The 25991-nt window shown below is 39.4% G+C and overlaps 2 protein-coding genes across 3 annotated transcripts; one reads left to right on the top strand and one right to left on the bottom strand.

Moving 5' to 3' along the window:
• Positions 1-750: 750 nt before the first annotated feature.
• Positions 751-13623, bottom strand: LOC103409976 (glycosyltransferase-like KOBITO 1). The gene is made up of 11 exons (XM_029105106.2): positions 13169-13623; positions 4631-4780; positions 4395-4447; positions 3692-3800; positions 3432-3566; positions 3239-3283; positions 2368-2555; positions 2140-2281; positions 1676-1722; positions 1466-1553; positions 751-1292 (listed from the first exon to the last, which is right to left on the bottom strand). Exons 1-11 carry the CDS (start codon positions 13517-13519, stop codon positions 1005-1007), a joined length of 1596 nt encoding a protein of 531 aa, XP_028960939.1. The 5' UTR covers positions 13520-13623; the 3' UTR covers positions 751-1004.
• Positions 13624-17474: 3851 nt separating this feature from the next.
• LOC103420468 (ubiquitin carboxyl-terminal hydrolase 24) lies at positions 17475-22448 on the top strand. Of its 2 annotated transcripts, none has more exons than XM_008358530.4 (7): positions 17475-17890; positions 18406-19068; positions 19218-19405; positions 20048-20295; positions 20961-21106; positions 21272-21448; positions 21872-22448. In XM_008358530.4, the coding sequence occupies exons 1-7, from the start codon at positions 17876-17878 to the stop codon at positions 22055-22057; spliced, it is 1623 nt and encodes a 540-aa protein (XP_008356752.2). In that variant the 5' UTR covers positions 17475-17875; the 3' UTR covers positions 22058-22448. The 2 variants fall into 2 exon arrangements, with proteins under 2 accessions (XP_008356752.2, XP_070680494.1); XM_070824393.1 differs by having other exon boundaries at positions 17481-17890; positions 20961-21105; positions 21265-21448.
• Positions 22449-25991: the final 3543 nt, after the last annotated feature.

A 25991-nucleotide genomic window follows, 5' to 3' on the forward strand; every position in this document is an offset into this window, starting at 1 on the left:
TTTATAAAATAACGGCAGGTTACGTTAACATCGCCTCTTTTAATTAGAAATAAATCTCACTTCTTATTTGTATGGAATGGGAGTCTTTTGTTATTGATTTACTAAAAATTATGTTTATGATCAAAATCATTCATATTATAAATCACTTAGTAGAAAGCGTTTTTAATAAAAAAAAATATATGCATTTATATATATATATATATATATATATATAATTGTTTAGTCATTATACGGTAAAAAAAACAAATAGTCAAATTCAATAAACGCATTACGAATCATTCATCTATTTATTACAGTTGATTGATTAAACGATTTTTTTAATTATTTTTTTATGAAATGATATTTATAAGGACTTAAAGGACAAAAAATGCCCTATCCGCGAGTGGCAATGCCAGTTGTTTGTTTTCAAGTCAAGCCCATGCTATTGGTCCGAGTTGTAAGGAGTCTTGGTCTCAAGGCGAGCTAGGGCGTGATTTAATTCTAGTAACGAGAGTGAATGCGCTGCAAGACCAAGTGAAAAGTATCTCGAAGATTTGCCACTTTGAAACAAAAAGTTCAAAATATCGAAAAAATTCACTGAATCTCTCATCCCTGATTCCTTGCCAACCAGAATTAATTCACCTTCTTTTTCTGATTTATAATATGAATACTTTCCATCATAAACACAATTTTGTGAATTGACCACAAAGTATTTTAAAGTAGCCAAGCGTTCCTCTTTGTATGCAAGAAAGAAAAAGGAATCTGACCGCATTTGTGCTCGAATTCAAAGCATTTTTGCCTACTAAAGGAGCCAAGCGTTACACATATCACATGTGAATCTCAAATTCTCAATTTAAATGTTACATTCACTATACAAAATTGAAAAGAATAGATTACACTCATAATGCATGAATATAGGGGCAGATCCGTGGAACAGCTTTTTGTACACAACTTTTGATACACGTTTTTGTAGAACCTACTCCGTAATGTATTTTAATGATTCAATCATGATAAAGGACCTTATTTTACACTTCCACACTGGCCTGGTTATCGTCCATTCCCGGAGGGGACAATGGTGGAACAGCCACTTCTTTAAATTCAGCAGTTTCAATATCCAAGGCCTTCCTGGCAGTAGCCTTACTCTCTCTGCTTCTACCAATCTTCCTCAATGACGGGTGGGATTCGGAGGCAGCAGCTTTCGAGGAGTTACTACCATTAATGGTCAACAAAAACTTTTCTTTTGAGAGAGTTGTTGGGGCAGATGCAATAACGGAGCTGAAGACTCCCGACTCCCTTAGTCCTTTTATTATGGCCTGAAATGTACAGTGAGTGAAAGCCTTAAAACGATACAGAATGAGCAGGTAAAAAACGATTTAATTTAGGTTTTGAGGTTTTGTCAATACTTTCACGAAAATCATTTGTTAATTACATTATTTAAATGAGTTGATCAGCTGCAAAAAATTTAAGTTTGAGTTGATCGGCTTACCATGGGAGCGTATATCCGAGTTAAAATTCCCTTTCTCAAAAGTTTGATTCTTATGTCTTTGTCATCCCACACAATGTGTTCATGGTACCTAGAACGAAAGCCAAGCGCAGACTTTAATTCACAATAAAGGATTAAAAAGAAGGTTTCATCATACTTTAAATTTTAAAGGAGGATCAAGATAAATGTAACAACTTGTAAAGAAAATCTTACCACTTCTGCATTTCCTCCTTGGTTGCAGTTGATGCAATTATGAATGCCTGCAATGCTACATGTTGTTAGTATATGAAAGAGTTAGCACGATGAAATGCAAACGAAAAAGCAAGCTCAAGAGCTGGCAGCTATTACACTAAAAGAAAGAGGAAATATAAGGGAAAAGACAAGTCCACTGTTCTATTACAAATCTTGTAGAATATTAGCCAAATCTGCAAAATGGTTTTAGAAGACCACTTTGCTCGATATGGAGCACTTTAAGTTATGCTTGGAGTTGGAAAAACTATATTCCCTTTTAGATTTCCAAGTAACAGCTCTACCAATAGATATTTATTTAAATTTTCAAGAATTCTATTGCATGGACCAACTAGGTAACTTTAAAAAGTTAACTGATCACATTATATGCTCGATGATCTTGTACCGGTAGAAAGTTTAGAAATAACTAACTAAAGAATTGAACTCACAGCTCTGTCAAACTCCAACATAAAGCATCTTTTGACATCTTCCTTTGTAGGCTTGCAGCGACACCGATCACGTCTAGATGTTAAGTCTGAAAATTTGGCATATGTGTAGTGCAGAACAGCAGCCTCTTCAAATTTGATCTCGCTAAGAAGGAAATAGGATATATATGATTACTATGACCAATAAGTTGACCCCAAAACACTGTTCTTTCCAACATAAAATTACCGTACTTTGGGGTCTTCATATAGTTGTGCCATCTGTGTGCACCGTTAGGACGAAGATGATCTTGGACTCGAGCAGCTGATTTCCCATTTCCATAAGTCAAAAAGTAGTTTGGGTTACCATGAACTGACTCTTTATACATACCAAAGTATGTGTCTTTTTGTACATGGTCATAATTCCTCTTGAACATGGAAACCTGATTGCGTAGATACAAGAGCAAGGCATAAGACAAAGACAGGACATGCATGCTAATTGAAATATAAAAATAAACATGACGTGAAGCATTCCTAGAATCAACTGGGATACATTTATTTAAAGTACTATTTCTCATTCTGGAAGTACAAAGTCAGAAAGACCTTGTCTACGACTCTACTGCTCGTAACTACCAAATCTTTATGCAGCACCATCTGTATCATAAATATTACTCACTCTAATCCCACACTTACGTACTTGTCTTTAAAGAATATGCCCTTATTTGAACTAACACATTAACTTCCAACTTTTGTGTCTAGATATGAAAAGAGGCAGATCTTGGTAAAACTTTAGAACAATATGTTTGGTCTAATCCATAAATTCGGAATATATGATTGTCACTGTCTAACAACCATATCCTTGCATAGTTCAACAGGGCAAGAACATACTGCTGCTTCCCAGCATGTTAAATCTAAGACTGGATAAGGTTACAAACTCTTCACAAATTCAAAGTTATGGTATTCTTCACAAATTCAAAGTTATGGTATGCAGGTTAAAGACCTTACCAGGCTGACAGCCCATATCGAATAGCAAATATCAATCTCGTAATTGTTGAACTTCAGAGATCTAATGAAATTTATTGAAGCAAGTAAGAAGCAATAATGATGGACAACAGAGGAGATTCACCTCAGTAAATGGTTCCTTAATATCATCCCGTTCAACACTGCTCTCCTGCACAAAACAAACAACCAGTTAGTTAAATCACCGAATAACATGCATAAGGGCTGAAACGGGCGCCAATATTCAAAAACAACAAGACTAGAATGCTTAATCATCTTTACACGTACACAACTTAAAAGTAACTGAATATTTCACTTACATAGTTCGGGAAAATGACCATATCCACATTCCCAGGCACATCAAGCAGCAACTGCCTCAAAGAATACTCCTTGGCCCCAGCTGGGTGCAGTAACTCATCTGTGTCAACATGAATTATCCAGTCCATTCCAGCATCCTAATATTTTTATATGCAACAGAAAGTCCCAAGCAACAAAAGAGATTAATAAATTAAGAAAACCTCTCATCACAAGGTAAAAGTAACAACATAGGCACAAGTAACATGAGAAAAATCTTTCATACCCTTGCCATGACAATAGCCATCTCCATATTGAGAGATTGCTTCACAAATAGCTCATAATTGCAAGGTTTGTAAAAGAAACTGGACAGCCAAGTCTCATTCCAGATCCGACTGATGGTAACAAAAAAACAAGAAACACAAAATACAAGTGATTTAAGCGAAAATGTATGCAGAATTCTTCTCAGAAGCAGACAACAGCACTGCTGATATGTCCACCATTTGAACAGCTGTGCTTGCTGTCAGCACAGTAACGTTGTGTTTCTTTTTATTTAGTCTAGTTTTCAATCCATTTTCCCTACAAGGTTATTATTTTGTGTAGAGTCGATTTAGGGCTTAGGCTTTAGATTTTAACTCTCAACTCCACGAACTTAGTATCCCTGAAATCAGGAGTTAAAACCAAAGCCCTAAACAACTGTGTTTTGCTCTTTTTTTATTGCACAAGTTGAATAGCCAGAGGGGTCATTTGAATCATCCTGGTGCCACATTCCGGCTACTGTCCCAAAGCTGGATTGTTGGTATATATAAATGTGTGTGTATCTACCAGTCTACGGAAAAAGGATAAAAAAAAAAAAGATGTTCAAGCATTTAGAGATGTTGGTTACGTTAATCAAAATATCCAGGAGTCTTAAGTCTTAACAATACTAGAAGATTACATTATAGTAAGCACAAGACAGGCACCAAGTGTCAGCGGCAGAATCAACTCACCTGTTAGCTTGTTGTTCCTCAAGCTCTTTAGTTCTGTATATCACCTTTACTCCCTGACAAAGTACCAAAAAATTTATGCTCGAAAACTTTCACCATATTAAGCATTGCAAAAATGCATTTTTAAAATATTAAAAAAAAATTACAATAAAAAAAACACATGGAAAAGAAAAATAAAGGGGAGAAGAAGGCAACTGAACAGGACGTAGGCAGTCAGAGTGAAGTATTATTTAACTCACAGGAATAGACTCCAGAACTTTAGATACTTCAGGAGATGCAGCCTTTCCTTCCACAAATAGGAAAAAGGTAGTAGCTCCAACAACCTTGTGATAAAACATCCACGGCAAAATCTGTTCTAAACCAGCTGACGTACTTGTAGTAATACATATCTGCACAAAGCTCTAACTTAATAAGAGACGAAAAATGCATTCCACCAAAATGCATGCTGTCCTGATATTAGTATGCAGCACTCATTACATAACAAGCCATCATCGATTATCCAAACAATTGGGTTACATAAAATTTTAAGTGCTATAAACAATGAAACAGGACATCGCATTATAAGCAGAGCATCACACTTGTCAAAAAGGATTAGAAGGGTGATACAACAACAACAACAACAACAAAGCCTTTTCCCACTAAGTGGGGTCGGCTATATGAATCCTAGAACGCCATTGCGCTCATTTGTGTCATGTCCTCCGTTAGATCCAAGTACTCAAGTCTTTTCTTAGGGTCTCTTCCAAAGTTTTCCTAGGTCTTCCTCTACTCCTTCGGCCCCGAACCTCTGTCCCGTAGTCACATTTTCGAACCGGAGCGTCAGTAGGCCTTCTTTGCACATGTCCAAACCACCGGGACCGATTTTCTCTCATATTTCCTTCAATTTTGGCTACTCCTACTTTACCTCGGATATCCTAATTCCCAATCTTATCCTTTCTCGTGTGCCCATACATCTCACGAAGCATCCTCATCTCCGCTACACCCATTTTGTGTACGTTGATGCTTCACCGCCCAACATTCTGTGCCATACAACATCGCTGGCCTTATTGCCGTCCTATAAAATTTTCCCTTGAGCTTCAGTGGCCTACGACGGTCACACAACACGCCGGATGCACTCTTACACTTCATCCATCCAGCTTGTATTCTATGGTTGAGATCTACATCTAATTCTCTGTTCTCTTGCAAGATAGATCCTAGGTAGCGAAAACGGTCACTTTTTGTGATCTTCGCTAGATTGCTCCGGTCATTAGTGTGGATAAGTATATAAATGGATAGAGATAGGAAAGCAAACACAAGATGTACGTGGTTCACCCAGATTGGCTACGTCCACGGAATAGAGGAGTTCTCATTAATTGTGAAGGGTTTACACAAGTACATAGGTTCAAGCTCTCATTTAGTGAGTACAAGTGAATGATTTAGTACAAATGACATTAGGAAAAATTGTGGGAGAATGATCTCGTAGCCACGAAACTTCTAAGTACCGGAGTGTGGTATCGTCTTGACTTGCCTTATCTGTCTCATAGGTAGATGTGACATCTTCTCTGGAAGTACTCTTCCTCCATCCAGGGGTGGTATCTGTAACTGGTGGAGATGCACAAGGTAATGTATCAATTTCACTTGAAGCTTACTTGTAGTTTCATGCTTGGTCAAGCGAGATACAAACCATGTAGTAGGAGTCCCCCAAGTCGCCGAGCTGGAGGATCTGTTGAAAGAGGTGACAGACAAGGTAAGCAATCAGAGCTCCGGCTGATTGTTCACATTCTCCCTATCTTGCAGGCAGCATGAAGGATAAAGAGAAGAAAAATGAGGAGAGATGATATGGGATACTTTTGCTTTTGAAGAAGTAACTTTCCACAGGCTTATTCTTGAACTGGGCTGGAGGGTTTTCTGGTTTCCTCCAGAGTATAACGCCGACTGAAGAATTTGAGGGTCAAAACAAGTCCATCAAATCTAGAGTACGTTCGACCCTGCTGATATGGGATACTTTTGCTTTTGATAGAGTAGTGGATGTATCGGCACGTGTGCTGTTACGCTTGTCTCCACATGCTTCCTTGTATCCTTCTCACTTGCCCTATCTGTTCCTCAGGCAGATGCGGTATCTTCCCTGGAAGCATAAGATGTTAAAGATAAGTACTCGAGAGCAATGCCAGGTAAGTAATCAGGTAAGGGGTTCCAGGCAGTCAGTTCCTGGCTGGAAGCTTGATTCCAAGTGCTGACTAATTGCTCTCTTTCTCCTTGTCTTGCAGGTAAGAACAAGGCCAAAGGAAAAGACAGGGAAAAAGCATGATATGGGATACTCTTGCTTTTAACCCTGATGATATGAGATATTCTTGCTCTAGTATAGCTTGTTTACAGAGGTATTATCGAGGGGAAAAAAAGCTGAATATTTCGAAAGGCTTTGTTGGGAGTGCCCTCTCAGATAAGAGAAAGGGTTGAGCATTTTTGCAGGTCTGCCTGTCCGTTAGGGATGGAAGTCGACATATATAGGAGTCTCCCTAACATCAAGTAATAATGCTATTCCTTTACCCTGCTTGGTTATAGCACGGTAGTGGGAGCTGCCAGCTTCACATGTTTTAACTCTGTCAGAGCACTTTGAAAAAGTGGTTTGTGGTATCTGGAAAACTGATGTTGCGTGTGAAGATTACAGACCTGTCGAGGGTCTGGCTCTCGAGATTCGGAGAACGATGCCTCTTCGATTTTTGAGAAAGCAATCCTGCTGGGGGTCTGGCTCTCGAGATTCGGAGAGCGGTGTCTCTTCGATTTTTGAGAAAGTAATCATGTTGGGAGTCTGGCTCTCGAGATTCGGAGGGCGGTGCCTCTTCAATTTTGGAGCAAGCAATCTTGTTGGGAGTGTTTTCTCGAATGAGAGTAAAGGTTGGGCATGTTTGCTAGTCTACCTTGCCACGAAGCACAGAGGTTGACACACAAGGACTTTCCAATTATCCAGCAGTGGTACTGTTCATTTACCCTCTCTTCGATTTTTGAGAAAGTAATCATGTTGGGAGTCTGGCTCTCGAGATTCGGAGGGCGGTGCCTCTTCGATTTTGGAGCAAGCAATCTTGTTAGGAGTGTTTTTTCGAATGTGAGTAAAGGTTGGGCATGTTTGCTAGTCTACCTTGCCACGAAGCACAGAGGTTGACACACCGGGACTTTCCAATTATCCAGCAGTGGTACTGTTCCTTTACCCTTGTGGGTAATAATATGGTAGCTAGACCTTCAAAATTTATGTGTCTAAACTTTGTTAGTGTTGTTTCTTTGCAATTCTTTTACCCTTCTTGGTCAGAGCGATGTAGTGGGAGCTGCAAGCTTCACGTGTCTCAACTTTGTCAGAGAACTTTGGCAAAGTTATCTGTGGTACCCATGAGCTACTGTTGCGTGTGGGAAGTGGCTGATTGAACAGTACGATTCATGTGCTTTCTACTTCGCCAGAAATCTTCGACAGAATGCCCATAATTTCCGCAAAGTTGAGTGTGCGTGTGACAGGTGCTGACAAGGCTGGAAAAGTAGGTGCCTCTTCGATTTCTGAAATCGGCCCTCGTGGTCTTTGAGCAGCCCAGCTTTTGAGAAAGCAAGCCTCTTCGATTTCTGAGATCGGCCTTTGTGGTCTTTGAGCAGCCCAGCTTTTGAGAATCTCTGAGCAGCCCAGCTTTTGAGAAAGCAAACGCCTCTTCGATTTCTGAGCAGGCGCCTTTTCGATTTCTGAAGCTTCGTCGAGTGCAGATTTTTATAGGGGCTGACATTAAGTTCCAAAGCACACTTGAATATCCACCAGTAGAAGCTCCATTCTTGCACTTCTAAGATCTTGATTTGTCCGACCTCTTCTCTCTTCAACACCTTTGAAAATGTCTGGCCCCTCCGACCGTCGTTTTGACTTGAACCTTGTTGAAGAGGCAGCCCCGCCTTCTCCAGACAACATATGGCGCCCATCCTTCGACTCCCCTACTGGTCCTCTTACCGTTGGGGATTCCGTGATGAAGAATGATATGACCGCTGCGGTAGTGGCCAGGAACCTTCTCACTCCCAAAGATAACAGACTACTTTCCAAACGGTCTGATGAGTTGTCAGTTAAGGATTCTCTGGCTCTCAGTGTTCAGTGTGCAGGTTCTGTGTCTAATATGGCCCAACGCCTATTTGCTCGAACTCGCCAAGTTGAATCATTGGCGGCTGAAGTGATGAGTCTCAAACAGGAGATTAGAGGGCTCAAGCATGAGAATAAACAGTTGCACCGGCTCGCACATGACTATGCTACAAACATGAAGAGGAAGCTTGACCAGATGAAGGAATCTGATGGTCAGGTTTTACTTGATCATCAGAGATTTGTGGGTTTGTTCCAAAGGCATTTATTGCCTTCGTCTTCTGGGGCTGTACCGCGTAATGAAGCTCCAAATGATCAATCTCTGATGCCTCCTCCTTCTAGGGTTTTGTCCAATACTGAGGCTCCGAATGATCCCCCTCCGGTGCCTTCTCTTTCTGGGGCTCTACCGACTGCTGAGACTTCTCCTAAGCAACCTTTGTGAAGGCTCCCTCTTGTTTGTTTATTTTGACTCAAGTATATGTACATATTTGTAACTTATCGGGGATATCAATAAATAAGCTTTCCTTCATTTCAACGTATTGTGTTAAATACACCAAAGCCTTCTTCGCTAAGTTCTTTGAATTTTCTTTTGTTGAAGCTTGTATGTTGAAGCTTTGTGAGTGGAGCATATAGGTTGAGGTAGTGTTCCCTTAATTTCCCGAGTGAGGAAAACTTCTCGGTTGGAGACTTGGAAAATCCAAGTCACTGAGTGGGATCGGCTATATGAATCTTAGAACGCCATTGTGTTTTGTCCTGTGTCATGTCCTCCGTTAGATCCAAGTACTCTAAGTCTTTTCTTAGGGTCTCTTCCAAAGTTTTCCTAGGTCTTCCTCTGCCCCTTCGGCCCTGAACCTCTGTCCCATAGTCGCATCTTCTAATCGGAGCGTCAGTAGGCCTTCTTTGCACATGTCCAAACCACCGTAACCGATTTTCTCTCATCTTTCCTTCAATTTCGGCTACTCCTACTTTACCCCGGATATCCTCATTCCTAATCTTATCCTTTCTCGTGTGCCCACACATCCAACGAAGCATCCTCATCTCCGCTACACCCATTTTGTGTACGTGTTGATGCTTCACCGCCCAACATTCTGTGCCATACAGCATCGCCGGCCTTATTGCCGTCCTATAAAATTTTCCCTTGAGCTTCAGTGGCATACGACGGTCACACAACACGCCGGATGCACTCTTCCACTTCATCCATCCAGCTTGTATTCTATGGTTGAGATCTCCATCTAATTCTCCGTTCTTTTGCAAGATAGATCCTAGGTAACGAAAACGGTCGCTCTTTGGTATTTCTTGATCTCCGATCCTCACCCCTAACTCGTTTTGGCCTCCATTTGCACTGAACTTGCACTCCATATATTCTGTCTTTGATCGGCTTAGGCGAAGACCTTTAGATTCCAACACTTCTCTCCAAAGGTTAAGCTTTGCATTTACCCCTTCCTAAGTTTCATCTATCAACACTATATCGTCTGCGAAAAGCATACACCAAGGAATATCACCTTGAATATGTCCTGTTAACTCATCCATTACCAACGCAAAAAGGTAAGGACTTAAGGATGAGCCTTGATGTAATCCTACAGTTATGGGAAAGCTTTCGGTTTGTCCTTCATGAGTTCTTACGGCAGTCTTTGCTCCTTCATACATATCCTATATAGCTTGGATATATGCTACTCGTACTCCTTTCTTCTCTAAAATCCTCCAAAGAATGTCTCTTGGGACCCTATCATACGCTTTTTCCAAATCTATAAAGACCATGTGTAAATCCTTTTTCCCATCTCTATATCTTTCCATCAATCTTCGTAAGAGATAGATTGCCTCCATGGTTGAGCGACCTGGCATGAACCCGAATTGGTTGTCCGAAACCCGTGTCTCTTGCCTCAATCTATGCTCAATGACTCTCTCCCAGAGCTTCATTGTATGACTCATTAGCTTAATTCCCCTATAGTTCATGCAATTTTGTACATCGCCCTTATTCTTGTAGATAGGCACCAAAGTGCTCATTCGCCACTCATTCGGCATCTTCTTCGTTTTCAAAATCCTATTGAAAAGGTCAGTGAGCCATGTTATACCTGTCTCTCCCAAAACTTTCCACACTTCGATTGGTATATCGTCTGGGCCTACTGCTTTTCTATGCTTCATCTTCTTCAAAGCTACACCCAATTCTTCCTTCCAGATTCTACGATAAAAAGAGTAGTTTCTACACTCTTCTGAGTTACTCAACTCCCCTAAAGAAGCACTCCTTTCATGTCCTTCATTGAAAAGATTATGAAAATAACCTTTCCATCTGTCTTTAACCGCGTTCTCTGTAGCAAGAACCTTTCCATCCTCATCCTTGATGCACCTCACTTGGTTTAGGTCCTTTGTCTTCTTTTCCCTTGCTCTAGCTAGTTTATAGATATCCAACTCTCCTTCTTTGGTATCTAGTCGCTTATACATATCGTCATAAGCCGCTAACTTAGCTTCTCTCACAGCTTTCTTCGCCTCTTGCTTCGCTTTTCTATACCTTTCACCATTTTCATCGGTCCTATCCTTGTATAAGGCTTTACAACATTCCTTCTTAGCCTTCACCTTTGCTTGTACCTCCTCATTCCACCACCAAGATTCCTTTTGGTGTGGGGCAAAGCCCTTGGACTCTCCTAATACCTCTTTTGCTACTTTTCGGATACAACTAGCCATGGAATCCCACATTTGGTTAGCTTCCCCCTCTCTATCCCACACACACTGGGTGATTACTTTCTCTTTGAAAATGGCTTGTTTTTCTTCTTTTAGATTCCACCATCTAGTCCTTGGGCACTTCCAAGTCTTGTTCTTTTTTCTCACTCTTTTGATATGTACATCCATCACCAACAAGCGATGTTGATTAGTCACGCTCTCTCCTGGTATAACTTTGCAATCCTTACAAGTTATACGATCCCCTTTCCTCATTAGAAGAAAATCTATTTGTGTTTTTGACGACCCACTCTTGTAGGTGATCACATGTTCTTCTCTCTTCTTAAAGAAGGTGTTGGCTAAGAAGAGATCATATGCCATTGCAAAATCCAAGATAGCTTCCCCATCCTCGTTTCTCTCCCCAAAACCATGGCCACCATGAAAACCTCCATAGTTGCCTGTCCCCCTGCCCACGTGTCCATTTAAATCTCGTCCTATAAATAACTTCTCCGTCTGAGCAATTCCTTGCACCAAGTCTCCAAGGTCTTCCCAAAATTTCTCCTTCGAACTCGTATCCAACCCTACTTGAGGTGCGTACGCACTAATCACATTGATAAGTTCTTGTCCTATTACAATCTTGATTGCCATGATTCTATCTCCTACCCTCTTGACATCTACAACATCTTGTGTCAAGGTCTTGTCCACGATGATGCCAACACCGTTTCTCGTTCTATTTGTGCCCGAATACCATAGTTTAAACCCTGAGTTTTCTAGATCCTTTGCCTTACGACCAACCCACTTAGTTTCTTGTAGGCACATAATATTTATCCTTCTCCTCACCATAACTTCTACTACTTCCATAGATTTTCCCGTCAAGGTTCCTATATTCCACGTTCCTAAACGCATTTTGCTCTCTTGAACTCTACCCTTCTGTCCTAGCTTCTTCACCATTCCCCGTCTAATAGGATCAAAGTACTTCTTTTGTGTGTCCCGTGTAAAGTTGATAGGAGCATATGCTCCCAAACAACTTTGAGTGGAGTCGTTCGAAAAGAAGTTTCTATAGCCCCCTTGCTCATTTAACACTGTATCCGGGTGCCGATGGAGATACAGCGACCCTTGCTCACTTATCACTGTGCTCAGGCCACACAGCGCGCCACTTACGGGTGACGCCCTAGCTTTAGCGCGATTTCGTTCTGGATTCATTTTCATAAGGATTCGACGTGATCATGGAGTGTCGGCTGTCGACTACCTGACGCCCTCCCCCTCCTCCTTTATCCGGGCAAGGGTGATATTTCCCAAAATATAACAAAATTAGAGCAGGAAGGTTCAAATGATACGTAACTCCCACAATCAAGTTCCAAACAAATTACTCTGAATACTGGTATGATAAAGTCTGATAAGTAAATGGTGGTGTTATCGTATTTTCTCACTGGAAGCACAGGTCGTCAATGAAACAATCGTATTATGTTTATCTATTGGACAACCAAGCCGCTAATGAATAAACACTAGACCATAAATAACACTCTGTAGCTGTGCAGAATGTCAGATCTGTAGAGAAGGGACTCCATGGGATGCAAACTTTAATTCATAGCAGAAGATCGCTTCTTCGCAAGTATGAAGCATACCGCATTGTGTATCCCATTAACAAGTCTATTAGGAAAGCAAGGTTGGGTTGGACATTGCCAGAAAAAGGATGAACTTAGTTCACATTTCACAACATTTGAGATCAATGAGAGCACATCATTTTTGCTCCACGCCCCAGTAATTCCCCTTAGACGAGTTTAACTAAATTTGGAGATTCGTTATAGATTTGTGAGCAAAAATGCAAAGCATTTGAAATATGGAATGAACAGTACATGTATGAACAGCCTCAAAGCCATAAACTTCAATCTACAAAAAGGAAAATCCAGATACAAATCCACACGACCACTCAGAAATTTCAAATTTTCAAACTCAGCAGCAAAAAAAAAACCCACTAAACTCAAATCCAAATCAACCAAAACCCAGAATCAGATCAACCTCCAATCCATGAAAGAATAAAAAAAAATCATACCTTTGGTCTTAAATTGGATACAGAGTCAAACTTCCAATTCTGATAGTAGGGAATCGAAGGCGAAGCTGAACGACCGAGACTAAGGCAATCGGAGGGCGAGGAGTGGACGACGGCGGAGGAAAGAGGAGATGCGTCCATGCCAGGGAAGAGGTGGTGGGAACCAGGAGGGGACCAGCGGGTGTTGGGGTCGGGGATGCCGCCACGCCATTGGAGGATGAAAGCTAAGGCAGCGAGAGAGAGGGGGAGGAGAGTGAGGAGGAGGAGGAGCTTCGATGTGAAGGTTTGAGAGGAGGAGGATGGTGGGGCTGATCGGAGAGGGGCATGGAGGTGGTGGTGGTGGTGGTTGGTCATGGTCGTTTTATGTCGGTCGTGAGAGTCGTTGATGGTCTTTACGTTACAAGCTTTACTGGGAGTTCAAGAAACACAGGTTGTCTTTTAAAATAAAAATATAAACTGGGCAATAGTATAGTTGTAAACAAAATTTTATAAACTAAACAATAAACGTATTTATTTTTTATTGGTGACACATCATTTATTTTACAAGATAAATTTAATTTCTTTAGCATTACTCGTATAAAATTGGCCATAATTAAATAAGGGTATAGTAAGGTTTTGAAAAAAAAAAATTTATATATATATATATATATATTCAAAGTGGTAGATTTGTCCTTATTCGTTAAATTTGTTTAGTCAATCTATTATAGCAATATATAGATGGTTCATGATGCAATATTTGATTTAGATTTCGAATTCATACTAAATTAGCCTCTTGCTATACGTTCAAACATGTAATAAACTCTAAAATACCAAAAGATTCGTATGGAGAATATGTTTTCCATGTTTTTATTTGTTATAGGCATTGTCCTTAAGGATCGTTGTTGTAGTACTTCAAATATACTCAACAATAATATGAGATTTAATGAATTCAACGGGACTTTCCAAACCCATGAACAACATGAAAGCTCCTCTAAAATAAACTAAAAAACACATATATAAAGAACAGTTCAATAAAAAAATTAAATTGAAAACCAAAATTTACATAATCAATAAAATAGCTTTTAGTTTTTTTGTAACATCCCACATCATCTAAGGAAGTGGATCCGGTAAGTCTTATATGTATATTCCTATCTTTACCTAGCACGAGACATTTTGGGAGCTCATTGGCTTCGGGTTCCATCAGAACTTTGAAGTTAAGCGAATTTGGCAAGAGCAATTCCAGGATGGGTGAACTACTAGGAAGTTCTCGTGTGAGATTCCATAAACAAAACAGTGAGGACGTGGTCGGGGCCCAAAGCGAACAATGTCGTGATACGGTGGAGTCGAGCCCAGGATGTGGTGGGGGTCTGGGCCGGGATGTGACAATTTGGTATCAGAACCAATCATTAACCGAAAGTGTGCCGACGAGGACGTTGGGCCCCTAAGAGCAACTCCACCCTTGGTGGTTGCTCGGGGGACAGGCGAAGGGAAAGGGCCCAATGGCCGGTGGATAGGGCTCTAGCGTTGGGCAGCCCAAGTGAAGGTGGGTGCCTAAGGGCCATGCTCGTGGAAGATTGCCAGCCCTGCAGCCTGATGTGGGTGTGACGTCAGGCCTGGCGTTGGTCCATTTTTTTTTTTGTGTCAGGCGCGTGCCCCTCACTTGCGAGTGGAGGCGCGTCAGCCGACAAGTTTACAAGGCACGGGGCCCGTGCGCCAGGAAATGCAGGTGACCGTTGGGAAGCCACATGGCTTCCCACGGTCCATTCGATCTCAATGGCTCTTTAATATGAGCCATCCGATTTGAAACGGTAATAAAAAAACAACTGATTTAATATCAACCATTCGATCTGAGATCAACGGTTGATATTAATCTGCTTTTATAAATTAAAAAATTAAAAAATAGTTTTAAAATTAAGAAAAGTTACCGTTGTGACATGTGGCACAATCCGAAGTATTATAATTTGAATTTTTTTAAATCCAACGACAGAGATTAATTATTTGAATAAAAAAAATTTAAAAATTGTAAAAAATCCGAAAAAAATATTTGAAAATTAAAAAAAAAATGTTTCAATCAAATTCATATGATGGATTATATGGAGTATTCTGAAATGATTAGGTTGTAGATAATGTCACGTGGCATACCGTTATTCGTTAAAAATCTGATTGAAATTTATCCTAAAAGATTCTGAAAAGATAACTATACGTGGTACGACGACATTGGATAAAAATCTTATCGAAATCCATCACCAATAATTATCTTTTCGGATAATGACACGTGGCGCAACCAGAACGATTTAAAATCTGATCGAAATCTATCCTTAAAGATTATGAAAAAATAACGATATGTGGCACGATGACATTGGATAAAAATCTTATCGAAATCTATGACCAATAATAGTCATTTTGGGTAAATGACACGTGGCGCAACAAGAACGATTTAAAATATCTTATCCAAAATTACAAATAAATTTATTTAGTTTTATTTTGTAAAAAAAAAAATTAATAATATTTTATTGCCCCTTCTCAAGGATATTCAAGTGCAACGGTGGAGATGCAAAATGCAGTTACTATTCATTAGGGTAGTTACTGTTCATATGGTGGATTGAATATTGCCTGGGGAGAAGGCTCCAAGGGTGGAGTTGCGGGGTGGATTGTAACATCCCACATCGTCCAGGGGGTGGATCCTGTAAGCCTTATATGTTTATTCTCATCTCTACCTAGCACAAGACTTTTTGGAAGCTCAGTGGCTTCGATTCCAGCGGAACTTCGAAGTTAAGCGAGTTTGCGCGAGAACAATCCCAAGATGGGTGACCCACTGGGAAGTTCTCGTGTGAATTCTCAGAAACAAAAATGTGAGGGCATGGTTGAGCTCAAAGCAGACAATATCGTGCTACAGTGGAATCAAGCTTGAGATGTGATGGGCCCAAGCGAGGATGTGGCATTTTTCTTTTATTTTCTTAAGCTAAAAAAATGAAAAAAAATTATCAAAAGATTTTTTTAGTTTTAAACAGAAATAAAAACAAAAATTGAAAAAACTTATCACGGTCCCTTAATAAATAATATAGATTTCAACAGTTCACTTAAAAGACATTTCTAACAAGAAATGTGATTCACACACACCTTTATTCTACTTACACACCCCTATCGATTTATAATTATTAAATTGAATAAAACAAAATAAATAAATAGAAATGAGCAAAAAATGTGCAGAAAGCTAAAAAAAATATATGAAAATCAATTTTCTTTTAACAAAAGCACTTATTAATAAAATGGAACTTTAATGAAAAACACTTATTCTCCTCGCCAAGTTGGAGTTGAGCCACAGCCTATTCAACAACGTTTTCTATTTTGAGTTGAGTTGGATAGTCTTTGTAACATCCCACATCGTCCAGGGGAGTGGATCCCTATGCCTTATATATATATATATATATATATATATATATATATATATATATATATATATTCTCATCTCTACCTAGTACGAGGTCTTTTGGGAGTTTACTGGCTTCGGGTTCCATCGGAACTCCGAAGTTAAGCGAGTTCGTTCGAGAATAATCCTAGGATGGGTGACCCACTGGGAAGTTCTAGTGTGAGTTCCCAGAAACAAAACCATGAGGGCGTGGTCAGGGTCCAAAGCGAACAATATCATGCTACGGCAAAGTCGAGCCTGGAATGTGGTGGGAGTCCGAGCCGGGATGTGACATTTTTCTTTTATTTTCTTAAGCTAAAAAAATGAAAAATAGTTATCAAAAGATTTTTTTTAGTTTTAAAAAGAAATAAAAACAAAAATTGAAAACAAAACTTATCACGGTTCCTTAATAAATAATATGGATTTCAACAGTTCACTTAAAAGACATTTCTAACAAGAAATGTGATTCACACACACCTTTATTCTACTCCTACACACCCCTATCGATTTATAATTATTAAATTAAATAAAACAAAATAAATAAATAAATAGAAATGAGCAAAAATGTGCGGAAAGCTAAAAGAAAATATATGAAATGTTGTAGACCTATTTGATTGAACGATCTAAGGTTTAGAGAAGGAGGGGGCTGACCACAATTAGAGAGAAGAGATATTGATTTAATTATGAGGTGTATTTGATTCACCTTATTATGCTTTTTTATAGTAGTAGAATAGGTAAAAACTTTTTCCTTTAGGATGACAACATTTAATAAGTAATCTACTCCTAATAGGAATATAAGATACTTTCTCATATCTCATAGAATTTACACAATTATATTTCTATTCTAAATATAACTGCAACACGAAAATCATTTTCTTTTAACAAAAGCACTTATAAATAAAAGTGCTTCCGCGCACAGGCGAAATAGGCAGCCTGCCTAATGCCCATGCTCAACAACAGGTCCTCACCTAAACGAACAAAAAAAGCCTATTTCCACACCGGCACCTAAACCTAATCATCTCTCTCCTTCTCTCTTTTCTCTCTGCAGTCGATGTTAGGGTTTGTTGAGGAGGTTCTTGAAGAGGGTTTCTCCGGTAAATGCTCTCTCCCTTCACCAATCTCTCGGTTCCCTCTCCTTTCATGTCTTCAATCGACGTTCTTCTCTTCTCCTCTGCTCCTTCAGGGCCTCACAAAACCCTAATTCTCGGTTCCGGTTCTGACATTTTCCACATACTTGTTCCTTATCCTCAATCTTCTCGCAAACAAAATTCCTGCTTTTCGTTGGGCGTTTCTGAGTTTTCTGATTCGGTTCTGCAAACGAAATGAGTGATTCTAAGGTGGGTTTTCTCTTTCGCATTTGATAAGTTTGTATTTCCGTTATGATTTTCGTTTAAGGCGGATTATTTCGGTGAATTTTACTTGTTCTGTGGAGTTTTGTAGTTAGGAAGATTGTAAATTTGGGTATTGTGACTGTGAATTAGTTCATGCTTGGATGAAACTTCTATTGGTCTGGTGATAATGCGAAGTTTTTGGGTGTTTTTGCCTTCATTTTCGCGAAGTTTAATAGTAAAATGCATATGAATTTTGGGAATTTATTGTGAGGGCAATGGTGACTCCATTTTGACAAAAGTGTTGTATCTCACTAGGCTCTAAATTATCTGTTGGGTAATAATGCAGAAGTAAAGTTTTTCTGATCATTTCTGTGTCAGCATCTGTTTGCCCGAACTCGTGCTGATTTACTGCTAGGTTATAATGTGATTTTGAATACTAATGTTTTTATTGGTTTGGGTTTTACTCTTTCATTCATGTGCTTGAAAACCTGCTGAAGTTTGTTGTTATTTCTTGTTTGCAGCTGCTAGTATTTGGGTCATTTTCTGAAGACGAGACCAGGTCGTTGCTGCTAAAGCAATCACCCGGGAAGGCGGAAAAGCCTGTGGAAAAGAATGTATTGCAGTTTGGGTCTATAAATTTTGTTTCTCCAAAATCTTCTGGTGAATTTAATGGTGAATCAAGCGGACAGAAAAGTTCTTTGAAAGCGCCCACCAAATCTCAGCCCTTAAGTTCACTTAATAAGCAGAATGAAGTTAAGGCTGTAACAGCAGCAGATAATAATTTACCTGCATCGACAGCCACTCCAACAGAAAATGGATGTACTGATAATTATGTTAATGTTTCTGCCCATAGTAATGGTGTGAAAGAGGTGACAACTGATAATGTTTTCTTAACTTCATTGCCTGTATCCAAAGACGAAGGTGGTCTCTCCAATCAATTTTCAAGTCTGGAATTGCAGAATAGAGAGCAGAATGGCTGTGTTGATGATTTATCTGTTTCTAAGATTAAGGGGGAACTTCAGAAGGCTTCAAATGCGCCTGTTACTGTTTCTAAAATCTTGTTGCCTCGTGGTCTAATCAATTCAGGAAATCTGTGCTTTCTAAATGCAACCCTTCAGGCCCTTCTATCATGCTTTCCCTTTGTTCAGCTTCTTCAGGAATTAAGAACTCTCGAAGTTCCTAAGGTTCTTTCTCCTCATTGTTATCTGTTTGTTCAATTCCTTGGCTTGTGGTTTTAGGAGAACTGCTCAGAAATGAGTAGCTACCTAGCTTAACCCTGGTTCTGACTAATCACTTGACTGATATGTTGCTCATTTAAATTTGAATTGATTAGGTTGACTTTCCAACATTGAGTGCATTTGCAGAGTTCGTCTCTGAATTTGACATGCCTAGTGGTTCAAGTTCGAAGAACAAAGATGCAAGTGTTCTCGAGACTGGTAGGCCTTTTAGCCCTGCCATGTTTGAAGGCGTTCTTAAGAATTTCACTCCAGATGTGCCAACTAACATCTCCGGCAGGCCAAGGTTTGTGTCTGATATTGGTCAATACTTTTCAGTTCTAGTTTTTTTATTTATATCTTAAGCCTTCTTATTCCCTGTATATTTGGTGATTAATTTTATTTAGTCTTTCAAAATAAATAGGAAATGTCTGACATGGATTGCAAACTTTTTTCTCAATTATGTCAGTTGTAATTTTGTTACCTTGTGTTTTTGTAAAATTCCTGTTGATAGGTTATAGTTTTTGCTCGGGATTATCAAGTTTGATTGACAATTCTCATGCTTGACATTTTGTGTGATGGTTAGAAAAAATGCCACCGTCTGATATAGCACAATCAAGATGCCTGTAGTTATGGTGTTTCCACTGAATATATTGTTATATTTTCTGAAAACCTATTATGTTGTCCTTTCTGTTTTTGGATTGTTACACCAATTGCAAGGAATGTAATGTGTAGTACGGGATTAGACCCTGAGTTTTTAGAAATTAATTTGTTGATCTTAAAACTTTTTAACAAATAGGTTAATCTTCTCTATTATTTTGAGTTGGCCAATATTTTCTATTGCCAATATTTTCTGCCCAGCATATCTATGGCCATTATATCTATATGACTGTATTCTGCTTTTGATTTGTTTTAAGTTTCCTTTTGAAACTGTTGGTGTTTTTTTCAGACAAGAAGATGCTCAGGAGTTCCTTAGCTTCATCATGGATCAGATGCATGATGAATTACTTAAGCGTGAAGGACAATCCCCAAGCATTAATGGGTGCAAATCAACTCTCATATCTTCCGCAGAAGACGATGAATGGGAGACAGTTGGCCCAAAGAATACATCTGCAGTAACCAGGACACAGAGTTTTGTTCCTTCAGAATTGAGTGATATTTTTGGAGGACAATTGAAAAGTGTGGTGAAGGCAAGAGGTGTGGCGGTTGCGTTATTATTATTATTGCCATTTGAGTTTTTATAGTTTTGCTAGCAGCTTTGTTAGTTGTATCTTTGTGTTATTGAATTCTTTTCGTTAGCACTTGCATTCTCAGGCGAGAGTAGCTTAACTTTTTCCTCATAATTCAAATAGGTAACAGTTAATGTTGATTCACATGGTTTCATGTTTGAAAATTTTATATTTAAATACAGCTTGAACAGTATATCTTTCTGATTTTCCAGATTTTGAATTCCATATTTCCTGTGGGCCTGTGAATTGAAGAAAAAATAAATTATCTATGATACATGAGTTTTAGCAGGAATTCATGTTTATTTCCGTGGTTCCAAGTTAGATGTTTTTTTTGGCATTCTAGATGATGTACCCCAGTGTCGAGGACTTCCTAGTTGGAAATGTAGTTTAAAATGTTTCTGTTGTTTCCTAGGGATTTTTTAGATGACGAGATATATCTGAAGCTTTTAATCATATTTGTAACCAAAGTATCTATTTACTGGTCCATTGAAAGGAACTCCTGATATCAACAGTCATCATATGATTTGCTAGTAGAGTTGAACCAATTGTATTTTGGTTTGCTCTGTAGTTTTTTGCCCACTCACTGTTGATTCTAACTGGAGTTTATGTGTTCATTTGGTTTTTGTTAAGCAGGAAATAAAGCTTCCGCTACTGTTCAGCCATATTTATTGCTCCACCTTGATATTCACCCTGAAGCTGTTCGTACCATTGAAGATGCACTTAAGTTGTTTTCTGCACCAGAAACTCTTGAGGGGTATCGAACATCAGCAGCTGGGAAGGTATACTCTCATTGCTATTTTTTAATTTCTGATGTATGCCAGTGTAAAATTGTTAGAATTCAAAGGTAATGCAACAGAGATACTATATAAGTCATATGGTACCACCTAGGCTTTGTATCATTATGACATTTTATTATTAATATTAACCTTCTACATCGGTTTCAGGGTGGTATTGTGACTGCAAGCAAATCCATAAAGATACAGACCCTTTCAAAGATAATGATATTGCACTTGATGCGTTTTGGTTATGGAAGCCAAGGAAGCACTAAGCTGCATAAACCCGTGCATTTTCCACTTGAATTGGTGTTGGGTCGTGAATTGCTTGTTTCTCCAAATACTGAGGTGATGCTCTTTTATATCTAATTAAACACTCTTTGAACTTTTATCTTGTGACCCTGCGTAAAGCGGGAGCCTTGTGCACTGGGTACGACCTACGACGACCCTTATTTCTTCTTGATGAACGACCTGTGTGCATCGACTCTGATTGATACTTTATTGAGTTTTAGTTTGCTGTTGTAGTGTGTTTTCAGTACTTCTTCTTTGACCTGTCTGGTAGGATGTCTGGTAGGAGTAGGACCTAACCTATAAACATGAATGATAGCGCTAAACCCTATCCAAAGAAGAAAAGAAGTACTGAATTTTCCTTATTGTCGAGCTGTAACGAGTCTTGATGTTTTCAATTAGGGTTTGCATACCTGGTGGCAGTTGTAAGCAGAATTTCAAATACTATTTTTGTGCTTATTTTTCCATCCTTCGCTTCTGTAGGGTCGAAAATACAAACTTGTTGCTACAATAACTCATCACGGGAGAGAGCCATCAAAGGGACATTATACAACTGATGCTCTCTATGCCAGTCAGTGGCTACGGTTTGACGATGCGTCGGTCACGGCAATTGGGACCGGTAAAGTACTGCATGAGCAGGCATATGTCCTCATCTACAAACAATTATAAATGGGCAGTTCAAACAAGTAGTATACTGCATGAGCAGGCTTATGTCTTCGTTTATGAGCAATTGTGGAAGCTAACCATGGAGTAACTCACTTCCCACTGGAGAGACCTCTCTCTTTCATATAGTTTATGGAGTGTCACCAGTTCTCTGGCCCCTGGAGTGATGCGATAAACTTTCGTCAAGTCTCCATCCGATCGTCGATGCTAGTGAAAATGGCTGTAACAATTCTTTGAACTTGTCCGATTGCAGCAGTTTTCAGGTATGTTGTGATGTAATATATATAATATATATTTATATAGCGAGACAGAGAGGGCCGCTGCCCCCAATTATATCAAGTGAATGTTTTGATATTAATCTTCAATTATATTTGGTGAATGCTTTTAAATTATCCAATTACATCCTGTTCTGCTGCACGACCATTATGTGAAGAAAGATTTTTCGGTGTGCCGGTACACCAATGGCGTGTTTACCAAACGGGGGAGTGGGGAGAATCGAATTGCAGGCCTTCCCAAGCATTTCAGCGTTCACTAGCTTTGTGGGAATTAGAAAATGAGTAGGGTCTGCCTAATATTCAGAAGTGAATTAAGAAATTACCCGGAATTGGATTACCTAGGTGGGGTTGGTATCCTTGTTTTGAAAAGATTTAATTTTCTCACAAAAATGCACAAAGGATTTAGTTTTCTCACAAAAATGCACATCAATCATGATTTACATATATATATTGGACATATATGAAGATTCAGAAGGAGATCAAATTTCATTGTAGAAGAGGTAAATTTTTTTGTTTTTTCAAGAAATAATGTTATCTACATTAAAGGGAAGGGGAATGAACTTAACTTCACAATGAGCAAGAAATAATATGGTTCAAATTCGCCTTTGGTTAAACTGAACTTAAAACCTCTCACTTATAAATAACAATAAATATTGTTAGACCGTAATACTAAGTGGTTGTAAAAGAGGTAAATTAGATCTGAATTATATGACCAGTTTAATGTTTTTATTTTCTAAATTTGTATTCTTAATTATGATACAAATTCAAGGGATACAATACAAATTGTCACTTAGTACTACGGTCTAGTGGTATTGACACACCCCGACCTAGAATGACCACTAGTACTCCAAATTGAGCTGTGCTAGCCGACACCTGGAAGGTGACGAAGCCATACAGTATAGTGATGTGGAAAATGTAAATAAATTTAAACTTAAAAGTACTTAAAGACGAGTACGTTGTGAGCGGGGATGAACTCATTCCACACGCGACGTTAGAGTATAAGTACAGTACAGTAGTGTGGGTAAGGATCATACTCACGGAGGTAGCCACCTATACTGAGATTTGCCACGAATCCTCGTCGATACGAACTTTCAGCAGCTAAAACCTGGAGGAGCGCAAAAACAAGGGTGAGTGGGCCTGAAAAATAAAGTTTTTAAATAAAAACCTTCTAAAAACGTTATAATCCCTCGCCGTAAAACCCATATAATTTACTAGAAAATAATAATACATACGTATATAGAAATCATGCTCGAGAGCAATGAAAACCAAGTATATGCTATGTCAAGTATCTCAGCAATGAAATATGTAAGTTAGGTGAAATAAATCAATGTAAAATGATATGTCAGCCGGAGTCATCTAATGTGACCTATACGGTTGAACCTATAGCTCTTTTAACCAATTCCTGCACACGAGTCGGAACCACCTAATGTGGTCTGTACGACAGGTTGGGTGTAAATAAATACGCTCAAGTGTTAAAATCACGTGAAGGCTGTGCGAAGTATCGCAAGTCACCTATGAGTCGGAACCATCTAATGTGGTCTGTACGACAGGCTGACATCTGCCTTGGATCTAAGGTGAGCGTACGGTGCGGAAGGTGAACGATCACGTGAAGGCTGGCCCTGACCTCGAGCGGAGCACTAACACCGGGGTGCAAGATAATGAGCACTTAATGCATCTAAACATAACCATACACACTGCAATCACTATCATCTATATGTACTCACCTGAAGCTTACCTGGGCCTACGCATCATCATGCAATAATATGCATATATATACTAATGCATATACTAAAATGTAATGCAATTGACATGACATTTAAAAACGTAAATCCATTTAAAACAATTTTTGGGAAAATAGAAAACATATATAGAAAACCAAAAGCCCACTTGCCTGGAGTCCGCGCTACAACTCCCTAGCACAAACATCAAGGCGTCACGAACGATCGGTTCCTAGAACAATTATCAAATCATGTCTTAGAATTCTTATCAATAGAACATATAACTTACATATCCTATTCGGCAAGATCCGTACATCAGATTCCCGATTCGTAAGTTTCTAATATCTTCAAATATTACGTATTATAACGTGTCAAAGTTTGGTGACAATACAACAGTCGGATCATTGATTGCTACGATAATCAAGTGGTGGACCTTAATAAAACTACATTTAGATGACGGAAATTCGTCAATCAGACTTCATCAATGAAATCAAGGTATTCAAATTTAGCCTAGAAAGGTCAGGGGACGTCTCGGCCCACACGCCGCCGCAGGTGGTGGTTAGGCGCCCCAACTTGCCGGAAAATTCAACTATTTCTAAAAATTCTCAAATTTTACAAGAATGAAGATCTCAATAAGTGGAGCAACTTTCATACCTGTGACTAAAGCCAATTTGGCCGGAAAAAGCCTCAATTTCATGAAAACCCGTCGGAAACCCTTAGAGCAATTCCACCCCTAAAGACCTTGCACCAGCACCCAGCGCATTTATCCACTCAACTGAACAGTAATAGACCCCAGTGAACAGTAATAGGCCAAAGCATCTCCACCCCTAAAAAAATGCACTGGCACCCAGTCAAAAAATGCGCGGTGTGACGACCCGTCCCTAATTTTCCTATGTAATTTCTCCCCGAGTATGTGTATTGACGGTTATGCCCTTATTGGCAAGTGACGTGGACGTATTCTTATCGCTTTCATTTTATTTCTTGTTATCACATTTAAATTGTATACGTCGTTACGGGTGTACGTAAATTTTTATCAGTGTGAAAACACTATCCCGGATAGATTTTCGATACTCTTTTCAGTAGAAAATCTAAAACCCTATCCCTAGCTTTTCCCTAGCCTATCCTGTGCACCCTCCTCCATCATTCCACTCTCTCACCAATCTCATCTCTATCTCATTTCTGTCCCCCAATCAGAAAAGAGAAAAAGGAACCTTTTTTTTTTCTCTCTCTCTCCCGTATGCTATCTTCTCTGCAAAACCCTCAAACGAGCTGCTAAGCTCACAGATCGAACCCAAAAACCACACCATTGTACTTCCCTCCTCTTCACGAACTCAACCATGTTCTTGAAACCTAGTTTAGACGAGTTTTGACTCGTCAACTCGTGAGGTCTGAACTCTGGCACACTGAGTTCGACGTATTTTTGAAAGAGTTAGGATGATTTGAAGCTTGTGAAAGCTTCTACACAACTTTTTGAAGGTCCTAGGCTTGTTTTGGAAAAAGGTCGACGTGAAACAACCAAGTTTCGAAGAGTTCACTTTTGGCCGGAACTTTCGAGGCTTTTTACTGTGACTTCTGTCCACTTTTTAGACTCCAAATAGGTATAACGCGATTCTTCACTTCACTAGCTTCAAATCCATATATAGTACGTCGAAAATGGTTGAGAAATGAAGAAGAATAGTGAATTTGAAAATTTTCCAGAAATCTAGCGAAAAATCGAGTTGCAGACGGCGGCGGACGGCGAGGGCGATCGGAGAAGGTGATAGAATATTCCGTTAGAGTTGACGGAATATTCTTGACGGCGTTAGGTAACGCCGTTAACATTTGTTAGCTTTTAACGGAATATTCCGTGGAATATTCCTGACGGACATCAGGCACTAGCCTGCGCGTGGGGTGCGTCTGGCCGTGCCCTTGACGGCGCATGGGGGCGCGTGAGTCATCCAAAATTTT

The sequence above is a fragment of the Malus domestica genome, chromosome 07, assembly GCF_042453785.1.
Source record: "Malus domestica chromosome 07, GDT2T_hap1".
Classification (NCBI taxonomy): Eukaryota; Viridiplantae; Streptophyta; class Magnoliopsida; order Rosales; family Rosaceae; genus Malus; species Malus domestica.